This window comes from Chroicocephalus ridibundus, chromosome 7 (genome assembly GCF_963924245.1).
Source record: "Chroicocephalus ridibundus chromosome 7, bChrRid1.1, whole genome shotgun sequence".
NCBI classification, from domain to species: Eukaryota; Metazoa; Chordata; class Aves; order Charadriiformes; family Laridae; genus Chroicocephalus; species Chroicocephalus ridibundus.
Window position 1 is genome coordinate 4,769,520 of NC_086290.1, and position 14,197 is coordinate 4,783,716.

At 43.3% G+C, this 14,197-nt stretch overlaps 1 protein-coding gene across 19 annotated transcripts in view; it reads left to right on the top strand.

The window, feature by feature from the left end:
- GTDC1 (glycosyltransferase like domain containing 1) overlaps positions 1–13,680 on the top strand; it is a 190,206-nt gene extending 176,526 nt beyond the window's left edge. For 13 of the 19 annotated variants that reach the window (XM_063340787.1, XM_063340782.1, XM_063340780.1 and 10 more), the window contains 3 exons: positions 3,271–3,341; positions 4,097–4,188; positions 11,706–13,680. In XM_063340787.1, coding sequence (XP_063196857.1) covers positions 3,271–3,341; positions 4,097–4,188; positions 11,706–11,789 — 247 coding nt within the window. In that variant the 3' untranslated portion in view covers positions 11,790–13,680. Of the gene's footprint in view, positions 1–118; positions 2,068–2,090; positions 2,199–3,270; positions 3,342–4,096; positions 4,189–11,705 lie in introns of those variants that run through there. The other 6 variants (XM_063340788.1, XM_063340790.1, XM_063340789.1 and 3 more) reach the window with 4 other exon arrangements.
- Positions 13,681–14,197: the final 517 nt, after the last annotated feature.

Consider the following 14,197-nt stretch of genomic DNA (forward strand, 5'->3'; position numbering starts at 1 on the left):
CAGCTGGCAGCTGAATGCAGGTTTGATACTAACAGTTTAGACATCTTTAGATGTAGCAGATGGAAAATTTTACACAAATAAAGTAGGAGAAAGTGTGCAATTAGGTTTTTATCTGCAGTTCCACGAGGCATCCCGTGCTTTCGGTTAGAGCATCACCGTGGTGGGTGGTCATCATCTTTCCTTGCACCAAAGCGGTACCTTCTTGACACCACACTCGATGTTGGACGCCTGCCCGACCGCCAAACTTCTGTTATTGTCGAGCGCGAAGGAAATCAGAAACGCAACAATCAGCAAAAGACAAAGGCAGACCAGCAGGGCGATCCCAGCAGCCCAGTACATTCTGGTTACATTCCACGCGAGTTAAGTCACTATGGTAAAATCCTTGGCAGGGTTTTTTTTCAATAGTTTATTCATGATGTTCATTATTATGAGCTGTAAAGACTATGAGAATTTCATTTTTTAAATGTCTTATGGAATGTATCACTTTCTTAGATCTTGTAGACATGCTGTGGAAACCATAACATAAAATATGAGTTACTTACAATAACTAATTTTAATCCCATCTGCTAAGTATGACAACATTAGCATTTCCACTTAATTAAAAACACCCTTAAAGCAGCAATGTTTTAATCACTCCATTTTATTTACTCTCCTCCGGTGTCACTTATAATTGTAACTTTTTATTTTTTAATAATGAGGGATTTTTTTTTTCTCGGCGCATCACACAAAAAAGTGCTGTCGATAATTAGCAGTCTTCTGTTATTACTAGACTCAGGTGTCACAACTGTGTCTCATCCTCATTACAGTAAAAAATTTCACCTATCAGATTCATTATTGCTAGATAATGCGACTGAGAGCCTTAGCAGGCCCTCCAGAAAAGTAATTCAGCCAAGCAAAATTATCAGCTAATTATATTTAGAATCAAAAGCCCAACAACTATTTGCAGATAAATTGTATGAATTGAAGTGAATAGATCTGAATATTAAGATTCATAGATTTAGCAGATGATTTGTTAATTGGAATAAAAAGGTCATTTACTAGCCATTTTAACAATAGATCAATCGGAACTCTATTTATTATTTAACTAGTAGCGCTTCAGGAGTGAAATGAAGAATAATTGTATTATTGTGATGATACGATACTTTTCTGGGACAGGGCAGAAACGGGTGGAAGGTGTGAAAGTGGCCGGTCCGTCGCGGGGCTGGAGCCTGGGTCTGTGCTGGGGATGCCCTGCCCCGCTCCGTTTGATCCGTAGGTCCTGGCGTCTGAAAGGTGCGGGATTTAGAGCGAAACGTCGTCGCGCTGGGGGAAGGACCGGCCAGAAAATGCCCCTGAACTTTGGCGCGGAAAGGTGGCAAAGGAGCGTGCGGGTCAGGTGGTTTGCAAATGAGAGAATTCCGACTTTTAACTCGTGTCCAGCCAAACCACGGAGGCGTGAGATCCCCGTTTTACTAATCCGTGATCCTGATAGAGGTTTTTCGGAAGGGGAAATCGCACACTCGGATGATGACTCAGATTGCATCTTGGCCTGCAGTTGTGTTTTAGGGAGCTGTTCGGTTTTTTCTCTTTTTTTTTTTTTTTTTGTTCCACGCAGACGATATGATTAAAAAGCAAATATTTTAACATAACTTAGTGATCTGAGCTATTACTGAAATGTCCACAGTTTCACTCTTTTTTTTTTTTCCTCCTAGATTAAAGTAAACTTTAAAAATCTATTTGCTTTGACATATGACACAATATTTAAGAACTGAAATCATCAATTAAATCACACATCAGAAACATTTCCCTTTGGTAAAAAATATAGTGCTAGACGATGTACACTTTGAAATTGTTGTTAATGTTTAAAATGCAATCTGAAGTGCATATGTTATTTAAAAAAAAAAAAAAGCACAACATAAATTACAAATTTTAAAAGTTTATGTAAAAAAAAACCAAAAACCCACCCTAGCAATCATTGCGTTAGCAAAAGCGTGTGCAGAGAAATGTGTATCTGTGGGGTTTGTGGATACGCATAGCTCTCTAGCATGCAAGCTGACTACGTTATTCTTTTTTTTATTTTTATTTTTTTCCCCTTTTTAAAAACTGAGTAGATCTAAAGGAAACGAGAGTTCCTTCTGGGTGCCTGTAATAAAGTACCAAACCTGATATGGACGTGAAGGGAGCGAAAGCCCTTTGGATTGTCACTGAAAATAGAAAAGGTGAACGTTGACAAGATTTCAGATATTTTTTTTTTTTCTGGGGACCGAGGGAAACTGAAGTTAAAAATAAAACTCTCGTATGGTCAACATGTTGGAGGAAATTCAAAGCCTCTCATAAAATAAACATATTTTAAGAAGTGTTTTGAATTTCACTGTGTAATTTCTGGCCAACAGAAATTGCAGTTGTATCTTTGGAGGGGACATTATGTCAGATCAATGGTCATTATGCAAAAAAAAAAAAAAAAAAAATCTGAAAACTTGCTGCCTTATCCCGTTCAGTTATTAAAACGCAAAGACGAAGGGGATCGCTTTTCTTGAGATTTGCTACTAGAAAACTTTGCGCCACCGTGGCGCAATTATAGAATATTTGGGGTTGATGTTCCAGGAGATAAGTAAATCGTTCCGTGAAAAAAACACAAGCACGAAGCGTCGCACGCTTTGGCAAAGGAGACTCCTCGGTAGTTATTAAAAAATATCCAACCGTTTCTGTCCTGAAAAATAAAGGAAATTATCCGAAGCGTGTGCATAAGCTAAAATATCCCAGCCCGAAGCGGGCTGCGACTTGTTCCTGGGCTATATTTAACTGTAACCTTTGGAGTCTTAAAGTCGAAGGAGAATAACGTCTGTTCGGCCAGGTGACGGGGCGCGCGGATGTCTGCGTGTACAAATCCCGGGATCCAAACGGGCGCACGGACGCCCCGGGTTTTCTGCAGCGTTATTAAGAAAAGCCGTCCATACTTCACCATGTTGTTACATGTGTCTGTCTGCTGATTATAAAATGTGTTAAACAGTATTTAAAAAACAAAAAAATGCAGAGAGCTGCGCTTTGATTTATTCAGCGAACAAAACATATGCTCGCTGTTCTGTTCTATGTAATTCATATGATCAATAAAATTTTCTCGAAAAAGAGCAACTTTGGCATTTAGAAGGATTGTGCTGCTGAAGAGAGCGGAAAAAAACCCCCACGTTTTGCTCTTGCCGTACGTACTCAACCTCAATGCTCTTGCACCAAAGGAAGTTTTTGGCTCGCTAATGTCTATTTTTTTGTGTATTTGTTATTTTTAACCTGCAGGGTGGAAGCTGTCTATTGCGGCTGCTATCCGCTGTGTCCCAAAGCCTTGGTGTACCCCGAGATATTTCCAGGTAGCTGCTTTGCTGCACGTTTGTTGGTTTTTTGTTTTTTGTTTTTTTTTTTTTCTGAAACGTAAAATAACGTCATTCCCGCTAAAACGCAAAGTTCGGGAATAAACTTGAGCAAAGGCAATTGTTTATTTGGCAAGCCGGCATGTTAGTGTTAAGGAAAATTTTATGTGTTTTAATACATTAGACGAAGTTTATATTTGCCATCTGTTCTTTTAAGATAACACAAAAGCAAGTTTTGAAATAGCATTCTTCATTGTTAGCATACACAACCCGTAATGATAGATTTTTGTTAAAAGGTCGGTGATGCTGCAATGGTTTGCAGATTTTTTTGATACACGGAAAATAGGAAAGAAAAAAAAAAAAAAAAAGAAAAGAAAAAACGAGGCCTGAAAATCACACCAAATTATTTAAACAATTTAATACTTAATAGTATGCAACCGCGGCACAGGATACACACTAATGTAGTACCAGTTCTTTGAAAAATCTCATCACTAAATGTATCACATATGCATTGTGTTACATTAGAATAATGTATTTTAATCACCCAAAGGAGATGTCTAAACAGCACAACTACACAGTCTTATTTAGCATTAAACATCCTTGTGAGCTGAGGTAACCTTATAAAATCATGCTTAAATAATGTAAAACACGAGGCGGCACAGAGCAATATGCATTTTTAATTAGTAAAGTGACTAATATCGAGTGTGTGCTTTGAGGTTTTTGTTTCATTAAAAATGTATCTGTTTTTCCTGCAGCTGAATATCTGTATTCCACACCTGAACAGCTTTTTAAAAGGCTTCAGAATTTCTGCAAGAGACCAGATATTGTAAGGAAACATCTCTATAAGGTAGTTGTTCGGAATAGTTTTACATGATATAATGCCATATTGAAGTACAAAGGGAAAAAAACCCTTAAAAAAAACAACATTTAATTAACATACTAATGTTTAAAGGAAACATGCTAGGGAGGGATATTAGTCGTTACACTAACAAGGATTAATTAAACTAGATGCCAGTTGTATTAACCTAGGTCTTATGAAATACGTGCACTTAATGCATGCTACATGCTTTTTTTTAATTTATTGTTTTCTAAAATGACTGTCCTTTACATTTGGACCCAAGAGGCTTATAAAAATGAACCTGGATTAATGCAACTCATTAGTTTAAAAGGAAAATAAAAGAAAGATCCTACAATTATACTAATGAGGATAAGCCTACCTTCCGATCCTAATTTAATCTTCAGTCCTCAAAAAATGCAGGTGACAGGTGTCAGGTAAGATTTCTCTGCCTTTTGGAATTACTCGGATCGTTTTCATAACGACGGTTATTTTAACTCTTTGCTTTTTAAGGTGCGTTGAACATAAGAAAAGTTTATCGGCAGCATAATTTACTGGCGTTTATCATGTTCTTTGCAGTTATTTATGTAGAGAAAGTACAGTTTCAGTGGCTGACCCTCCCTCCAAGTTTTGATGGAGTGGTCAAGGCCAGACCGACTTTCACATGTTTAAGAGGTGTATTTATACTGCTAGGTGTCACGCTTTTCTTTTTTTTTTTTTCTTAATTTTTTTTCATTTTTAAAATTAATTCTGCGAGTGTAGGTGAAGCACTAAATTTTATATCGTTCCAGTGAAGAGCTGTTATTACACGAGGCTGCTTTTAGAAAAAAAAACAAACAAAAAAAACAAAACAAACCAAAACTGCTCTTTTCTGCATGCTGATATGTAAACTTACAGCGTTTTCTGACTTTGAGAGTCCTGGCTGTGCCGTGGGCAGGTTGGCTGCGCATTACCCCTGCACGCCAAAGGTCTTTCAGGTTGTAAAAAAAACCCCTGAATTCAGCTGAAAGTCCTTAAAAGGAGTGAATAGGAATACTCGTGTAAACCCGTGCAAATACAAATGTGGGCTTTTTTAGCGTTCCCCTGGCTGTCGCCGTCCAGGCACGCTGTTAATGAGCGAGTCGAGTGATCTCCTCCTTAATTTGGAGGCTCGCGCTGCCGGCAGACCTAACCCCATCTCTCCGCCATCCTCCCTCTGGGGACCAGGACGTGTTGGGTCTCTCACACATGTCGCGGGAGGAGCCAGGGCTTTAGCCCACGCCTGACTCTTTTCTGCGACCTAAAAATAGACGTTTGCATCACGATACATCAAAGATGATGTCGTTTCTGCAGGAAACAGTTAAACTTCCAGGAAAAAAAAAAAAAAAAAAGAAAAAAAAAAAAAGGAGAGAACCAAAAATGCAATTTAACACCCAATTTCAAGCTCATTATCTTTCATTGTCTATTAACTTGGCAATGGTTCAGAAGGTAGCTCATAATAGTTTAAAATGCTGACTGAACACTTCCAGTGTTCAGCATTACTTCTTGAGTCAATAGTATCGTATAGTTATACATGGTGGCTTCAAAGGGAAAACAGTCCTTAAACGTTTACCTTGACATTTCCCGATGCGCCAAGCTCGGCTAATAGTTGCCTCCACGCGGATCTCCTCTCTCCCGCCTGGATCCCCGGCTCCTAACCAGCGCCAAGGCGCGCTAAAAACGGGAATAGCGCTCGGAACAAATAGCGAACACATGAAATGGTACGGGTTTAAAATGCGTGCGCGAGCCCCGTAAGCAAAACGCTGATTTTCTTTCATTAAAAAAAAACAAAAACCAACCCAATCCCTTGGGGTGGTTTGCAGGCAGGAGCTGAAGGTCTTCATCCTGCCCCTCGTACGTGGGCGCTAGTACCAGTTCAGCCGCGTTCAGGCCTTCTCAATGTCTGCCACAGGTAACAACCGAGCTGAATCGGGGATCGCTTTAAAATGAGTCGAGAGCCTAATCCAGAACCTGCGAGCACCAGCGAAAAGATCCCTGTTGCCTTTAATAGGCTTTGGATCAGCTCGGAGAATACTGTTAGAGTTGTCTTTTTGTACCTACACCCACGTATGCCAGGTCTTCCCCTCGCCGTGAGACTGTCCGCGAAACCTCCTGGGAAAACGCTAACTTAGGGACGTGCTGCCCCTGGAATTCTGGTTGGAGCGATGCTGCTTTTTCGGGAGCTGAAAAGAATGAAATCGTGAAGGGGACGCAGCACTTCCACTGCGTTTCCACTTTTTTCAGATCGCCATAATATTATATATGCTGTAGTAGGATAAAAAAGGAAGCCCAGCACAGTGATGGGCGCTAACTAGCTATTTTTCATCCAGAAACCTTCCTGAGGTGCTCCCTGCCTCGAGTTCATAAAGTAGCCATGAAGTCTTGCAAGTAAAAATGCCCTAAAAGCAAACAGTGCTTTTCTCGACTGGTTGGGGATTCTGCTTCACAGATCGGGAAGTCAGCACCATCGGAAGCACCTTGGCTTATCCTTTGACGTGTTGCTGGGTTTTTATTACTGAGGATATCCATAATAATTAGACGGCGGTGTAATTAAATAGGCGGTTTATTCCTTCAGCGGTTCTTGGTGCTTGCGCTGACAAAGTCTGGGGCACAAAGGGGAGAAGCGGCAGCGGGGCAGCCGGGTCGTGGAGCCGGACACAGGGAATATCCCTGGGAAAATGTGCAGAACGAGACATTAAAACTGCAGTCGCTTCACTCGGCAGCGCAGATTTCAGGCTGGCGGACTTCTTAAAGCGTCCGTAATGTAAGCACCTATGGAAACCTTTCCGAATGATGTATTGCTTACCCTGCGTATTCTCGCAGCACCCAAGGCTGCCTCATTAGCATTTCGACATCGCCTTCCACCGGTTATTAGCGGAAGATTGAGACGAGTGGAAAGCAAACCTCATTTGTTATCGATTATTTGTTGTGTTCCAGTTTTGTGGAATCAAACGTTGCGCGCTCTGGTTCTGGGTATTGGTGGTTGCCAAAGTAAGAGCCAGAATGACGCGAGTAACAACACCAGGGCATCCGTCGGAGGACACCGTAGGACCTTTCAGTGCTTGCAAGCTACCTATCTAGTAGATTTAAAATTTGAAAAAAAAACCAAAACATAAAATAGGGCAAAGCATTTGCTTCTGCATTATTTTCTTGAAGTTTACCTTTTGGTTCCCTCACTTCAGTTTCTTAATTTAAAACAGCATGTATAAAGAGTATACAGTGGAAAGGGACAAGAAGAGTTGCCAAAAGCCAGGCATGGAAGGAGCTGACAACTTTAAATAATCTCTCCCAGCCCTCCCAGCTGAATGAGTGCTGGTTGACATGCTGTCAGCTTCAGTTCCTACAGAAAAATCCTACCCTCTCTCGTGCTTGTTCAACGGAGGAAAGAATTTGGCCCACTTTCTGACATTCATCTTCTCATTTCCATCACACCACAGAAGCTCACCTGCCTATGAAAAGACACATGGCGTGATTATTTTTCTTCTTTCTTACACCACTGTAGAAGGAAGCCTGCTGAATTCAAAGGGATTAAACTGCTGTAAAATCAAATTAAGGTCCCAGTTAGACCGTAGACATCTGAATTGTTTCCAGTCTCAGGATTTGGCTGTGTAGGGCAGTTCGAACAAAACTTTCTTTTTGCTTCATTTCATTCTCTTTTTGGCTCTGATTTGAGACAAAGCAGTATCTTTGGTATTTCAGGTAAACGTGTAGAAGGGAAAATCGCTCCTGGTCCAGGTTTAATATTTAGGGACCGCTAGGAAAGCAGCAGGAGGCATTCTAAGGATACATGAGGATTCCCAGGGAGGTGGTGGAGGCCCCATCCCTGGAGACATTCAAGGCCAGGCTTGATGAGACTGAGCAACCTGATCTAGTTAAAGATTCTCTGCTTACTGCAGGGGGGTTGGACTAGATGGCCTTGAGAGGTCCCTTCCAACCCAACACATTCTGTGATTCTATGCAGGGGAGCCCCATGCCAGATGTCCCATCAGGCACTCAGCCCTGTTGCAAGGAGCAGTAGTCGTTCGTAGTTCTTGTGAAGACCATGTAAGAGCCGGGGATGATGCCTCTGCCCTTCTCCTTACCCACTGCCCAGCAAAACTCCACCAGAAATTCGTTTTTCCCTAAGGAAGCTAACTGCCACTCCGGATTGGCCCGCCATGTGTTTTGATAGTGGTGAGCATCAGATATTTGGGAAAAGGCTGACACAGGTAGAAAGAGAGTGTCAAAGGCCTTGTCTTCGTCTTTTAGAGTTAGAGATTGGTCCTAACCCTGGACTTGGAGATTTTATCATCTTCTTGTAGTATTAAGTGTTGCCGTGAGGTGCATAATAGTTCTCCGTTTGATGTTCAGGCCCTTGGAAACCCCTGGTTTTGTCTTTCACGGCTTCCTATAGCAAAGCAGTTCACCATGTGTTTCCAGACGGCGTTAAAAGCCTTTCCTTCAGTTGGCTCAGGGTTTCCCCACCTTCAGTTGCCTTGAGTGTCTTGTTCTGGAGTTGGTCGCCTGGAAGCAGAAGCTCTCCATCCATCTTTTTCTGGACCATTCATCATTGTATAAACATTTGTCAAACACTTGCAGTATCCCAGTCTTTTCCGTCTCTCCTCGTGAATGTTATTCCGTGTTTATATTCTTATCTCCCATCGTTCAAGCCATTTTGAGGCTTGAGAGCTGTTTTTGTGCTGGAGTGATCATTGCTTTACAGAGTATTCTAGGCCACGCCATCAGTTTATGTGATGTGTTGTACTCTGATAATTTTCAACCTGTTCCTTATGGAGCCAACCATACTGTTTACTTTTTAATCGTGAGTGTATATTGAGCAGATGTTTGCTTACAGTGTTCTCCAGATCTTTTGTCCTGAGCTGATAAAGTTAATTTAGAGCTTTATAGAGTATGCAAATAGTACAAATATTTCCAGCCGTCCTGCTGGCTTTCCACTCAACAGCGGAGGATGTTTGCAGCGAAAAAAGAAGGCATTACATTGAATTTATGCTTCTACTTGGTTAGCGTTAGGTGCAGGCTTGTAGGAGGTTGGAAGCGCAAGTGGGAAACTTGGATTTGCCTCTTGAGATGGTTGGTTTCCAGTGAGCGCAATTTAAAATGGTTTCAGAGATGGTCTGGATCTCCCGCTCAGGGCCTGTATGGGAAGGTCGTAGCAGGCTGGGAACTGTAGAGTTCTGTGTCCATGTTCTCCCATCTCTGTGTCAGTGCTTAGGCATGGGGTCCTAAGTAAAATGGGCATAACGGAGAATTTTTTATGCGAAACAAAACTTTGGTTGCTTATTTAGAAGATAGAATCATAGAGTAATTAAGGAAGGTTCCTCTGGACGTCATCGAGTCAGCCTCTGCTCAAAGCAGGGCCCGCTTCGAAGTAGGATCTGACTTCAAAGTTGGATTCGGTTGCTGAGGGTCACATCCAGGTTAGACTAAATTCTTGACATTTTTCGTTCCCTTATGGCCGATCCGGCTGAAATCCAGCTGGCTTAGGAGGTTTGCACAGGTGGGAAGATCTGCTGGACTGCGGGACACGCTTTAAGCATTTTGGGGCAACCTTGGGTCTTCAAGCAGCGTGTGGGTCTGGAAGCAGCGGTGGTAGAGCAAGGTCTGCCAGCTATTGTGGATCCTCCCTGTGGAAGAAATGACCTGCTGGGTCATTCTGGGATCCAACCATACATTTATAAATGTATATATAAGTATGCATATACATCTGTATACGTATGTGTCCCACATCTGAACTTCTCCCAGGGCTTGCCTTGCTCTTGGGTCTCCGAGATCCGTATCTAGGAGATGCCAGCTCTCTGAAAGTGTTGGTGTAGAGCTCGTAACAGTTGGCTGCGCTTGTAGAGCAGGAAGAAAGCGTTCATTAAGAAAGCAGTTATGTGTGCATCTTTCAGCGTAAACACCAGGACTTTGAACTTTTTTATTATAACAATATTAGATAGCTTCCAATTTAGTTTTAGGAAGTAAATAAGAACTGGCAGATGAACCACAGCTGCTGCAAAATGGTAGATGGAGAAATGGGTCAAAGGCAATACGATGGACTTTGAAAGAAAAGTTGCAAAAAGCATGAAAATTGATTTTTTTTTTTCCCAGTAAAGCATATTCAAACTACTTTGAGAAAGAAAGCCTGAAACCGTTTTCCTAACATAGTTGGTCAGTGTGCTCTGAACCATCCTATGCAAGGTACCCACCAGCGTATCTCGCACCGAGTCGCATCCAACGTTTGCTGTTTAAAGACTTTTTTAAAGACAGAAAGAATGAAGCGGGTTTTAAAAGGCCGATACAAGAAACTGCAGAACCAGATCAGTTTCTTCAGGGAAATACTGTTACTCTGCTGAGGAGTATTACATAGCTCTGACTCGGGCCTCCCAGTGCGCCCAGTTCGTGGCAACCAGTGCTGTCTTTTGATGGTGGCTTCCAAAGGTGCTCAGAGTTTGAAAGTTGTGCTCCAAAAGTAATTAATACGAGCTGCTTTCCACCTTGATTCTTCCCCAGTACTCACTTGCAGAGGGAAGGAGCTGGGCCGCAGAGTTAAGCTGAGCCGATACAAATTAGCTCTGTAAATCATGCTGCTGGCTTGCCTCCCAAATCTTTCTTGTGCTAAATAATAGTCTCTAATTCTTAATTTTGTTAAGGTAGTGTTGTTTGTGTTTTTTTTTTTAAAAAGTGCATAAAATGTACACCAAATCAGTACTGTCTGCTTGAACTCCAACTATCCTGAAACAGCAGGTCTGAATGGATGAGCAGTCCTTATTGAATTCTGCAGGTTAACTCTGAAGCCTAATGATGGCAGAGCAGATAGGAATTCCTTCAGTTCTGATCTTAGGACAGAAGAAACAAGTTGATTTTATCATAAAGAATATTGTACTGCTACTGACCTCTTATTATGCTGCCTCCTGTTCATGGGGAGATCTTGCTTTGTGTGAAAACTTTGCTTCTCTTGATGATTTGATAGTTGACTGAATTCCTTGAAACAATGAATGACTAGACGTTTGCAGAGTTATCACCCCCCAAGAAAGGAGTTGAGTTTATTCTCTCTAAGGTTACTCTAAAATAAGGCCCAGAAGCCAGACCGATGGTGGCCAAGCAGGAGAATTAGGCCCTCGCTCCTGCTCATTCTTGGTTCCACCGTGTCCGAGGGTGAGAGGGGCAGGTCGGCCCTCACGGGTCCTTGGCGTGTCTGCCGAGACCACTGGGAAAGCAGATGGATGTTTGATGGTGGAAGCTCTCATCCAGGAGAGAATAACCTGGGGCTGCCGACCAGCTTGCCTATCTTAAAAAAAATAGGCTGGATTCACCCCGTTTCCAAATAACGCCGCGGGAGCGTTGTCCACCCAGCTCCCTCCCACCACACCTGAAACCGTGGGTGTTGCAGAGCGTTTTGGCCCAGAGCCACGCTCCTTCTCGCGCGAGAGATGTCCCTGGTGTGTGCCGGCATCTAACGTGGCTTTGTCCCTTGTGTGTCCCGGCATCTAATGTGGCTTCGTGCGCCTTTCTCCTCTGCTTCCTCGTAGGGCGAGACGGCTGGCTTCTCTTGGGCAGCGCTCGGCGGTAAATTCAGGTCTCTGCTCGCAGCAGAACCGAGGGAAGATTTGTGACAGATGGGGCTAAGTCACAAACTTGCAGCCTCAGGCAGAATTGTGGAAGTTTCCAGAGTGTGCCCATATTTACCTGATCAGAGAGAAAAGAAAATCTGCAGAGGAAGCCGAGCCTGGCTGCTTGTCATAGCTGACACAGAGCCATCTGCCACAAACCTGTGGCGGCTTCAGATCTCCAATCCCTGCCACCACCCCAGCTCAAATTAAATACAGATTCTTAGAGACGTTATGATGGTTACACATGTCCTCGGCATCACATGCAGGAGACTGTTCAAAAAAAATATGTGGCCTGTTGTATAACCGCACTCATGTATCCCATATGTGGTGCCACATTGAATTTCCGGTTGAATCTGTTTTTATCCTTTGTACTGGATGACATGGTGCCTGAATTCTTTCTTTTCGCCGCCACGATGGCAGCCAAGCTGCAGCTTCAAACGCTCACACTTGGCTGAGTTTCTACCTAGGTTGCCAGGTTATCATTGGAGCCTTATTGTGTCCTCAAAGGGCCACAGGGCCTGAAAGGAGGATCCGAACGCCGCCGGACTAATTGGGCAGCCATCTCCGGGTTGTTTGGAGGCAAAGGGCTGCTTTAGCACTTTTTTTTTTTTTTTCCCTTCTTCTTCTTTTTTTTTTTTTTTTTTGCAAATTAATGACTCTCTGGCACAGGGGTTTTTAAGTGAAGGTATTAATAAGGGGTCTGGCAGGTAATCCCATGATTCGTGGAGTTACATTTGCATTTAATTAATCTTAAAGAAAGCTGAAAGATAAACAGCTGTAATTCAAACTAGCATGGGAAATATGCTACATGGTGCCATCTATCCGATAAAATGAAAGCCGAGACACTTGTTTTATTTCTCTCAAGCATGGAGAACAAACAGATAACAGTCAAAATACTTCCAATAAAAACCAGTAGTTTCAATGTAACGGCAGTTCATCAAGAATCTTTGCATCCAGTTACAAATACAGTCTTTTAAAGATAAATCACTTACGATTCCAGCAGTCAAGCTGCTATATTTGTTGATGTAAAATGTTTTGAAGATGTAGATTGTACAATAAATTTTTAATAAAGTGCCCACTGCAATTTTTAATTAGCATATCTCATTCATGTATAAGTGTGTACATCTATCTGTATGTTTATCACTGCGCATATCCTTGTGTCAGAGTCAATGAATGCAATTGTGTCTTTATCTGATGAAGTAGAATCTGTTTTGCAAGTGATAATAAAACGTTACGACAATTCCAAGATTTCCAGCTCCGCTCTGGAAGAAGCAAGAAGGGGACTCTCGGTAAGGCGTTACGATGTGAAGCCCGGTAAGACCTTTCTTTGCAGGCAGGTATGGGCCTTTCCCCATGCCGGCAGGTTGTCACCCAGCAGTAGACGTCAGCATCTTTCCTTTGACTGAAAGAAAAAGGACCGAAAGTGAGCCGAGACCTTTGTCCGAGCACCGTCCACAGCAGGTGAAAGGCGCGGGCCGGTCCCCCTCCGCACACGTGCCTTCTGATGCCATCAAGATGCTGAACCGTCCTTCTTCAGTGCAGATGAGAGCACGCGGTACCTCTCTTAAAAATTACTCCATTAAGCAGTCAAAAAACCCAAGGGAGATCCAAGGGTAAGCGTTCAGATATTTTCCTAGCAGTGCCGAGTTGTTTTGCAGTAATCGTCTGCCTTGTATGGTGGTTCCCCCTCATTTCAGCTCAGCCGAAGCCCAGCTTGGGTCTGGGCGTTTCATGTGGTGGAGTAGAAGTGGTCTTCTGCTGGAGAGCAGCTCAGCTGAAAGAGACCTGGGAGTCCTGATGGACAACAGGATGCCCATGAGCCAGCAATGTGCCCTCGTGGCCAAAAAGGCCAATGGCATCCTGGGGTGCATCAAGAAGAGTGTGGCCAGCAGGTGGAGGGAGGTCATCCTCCCCCTCTACTCTGCCTTGGTGAGGCCACACCTGGAGTAGTGTGTCCAGTTCTGGGCTCCCCGGTTCAAGAGGGACAGGGAACTGCTGGAGAGGGTGCAGCAGAGAGCTACCAAGATGATGAGGGGACTGGAACGCCTGTCTTATGAAGAAAGGCTGAGGGATTTGGGTCTCTTCAGTCTGGAAAAAAGACGGCTGAGGGGGGACCTTGTCAACACCTATAAATACTGAAAGGGGGGGTGTCAGGAGGATGGGGCCAGGCTCTTCTCAGTGGTGCCCAGAGACAGGACAAGGGGTAACGGGCACAAACTTGACCATAGGAAGTTCCACCTAAACATGAGGAGGAACTTCTTTACCCTGAGGGTGGCAGAGCCCTGGCACAGGCTGCCCAGAGAGGTGGGGGAGTCTCCGTCTCTGGAGACATTCCAAACCCGCCTGGACGCGTTCCTGTGCCACCTGCTCTGGGTGACCCTGCTCTGGCAGGGGGTTGGACTGGATGATCT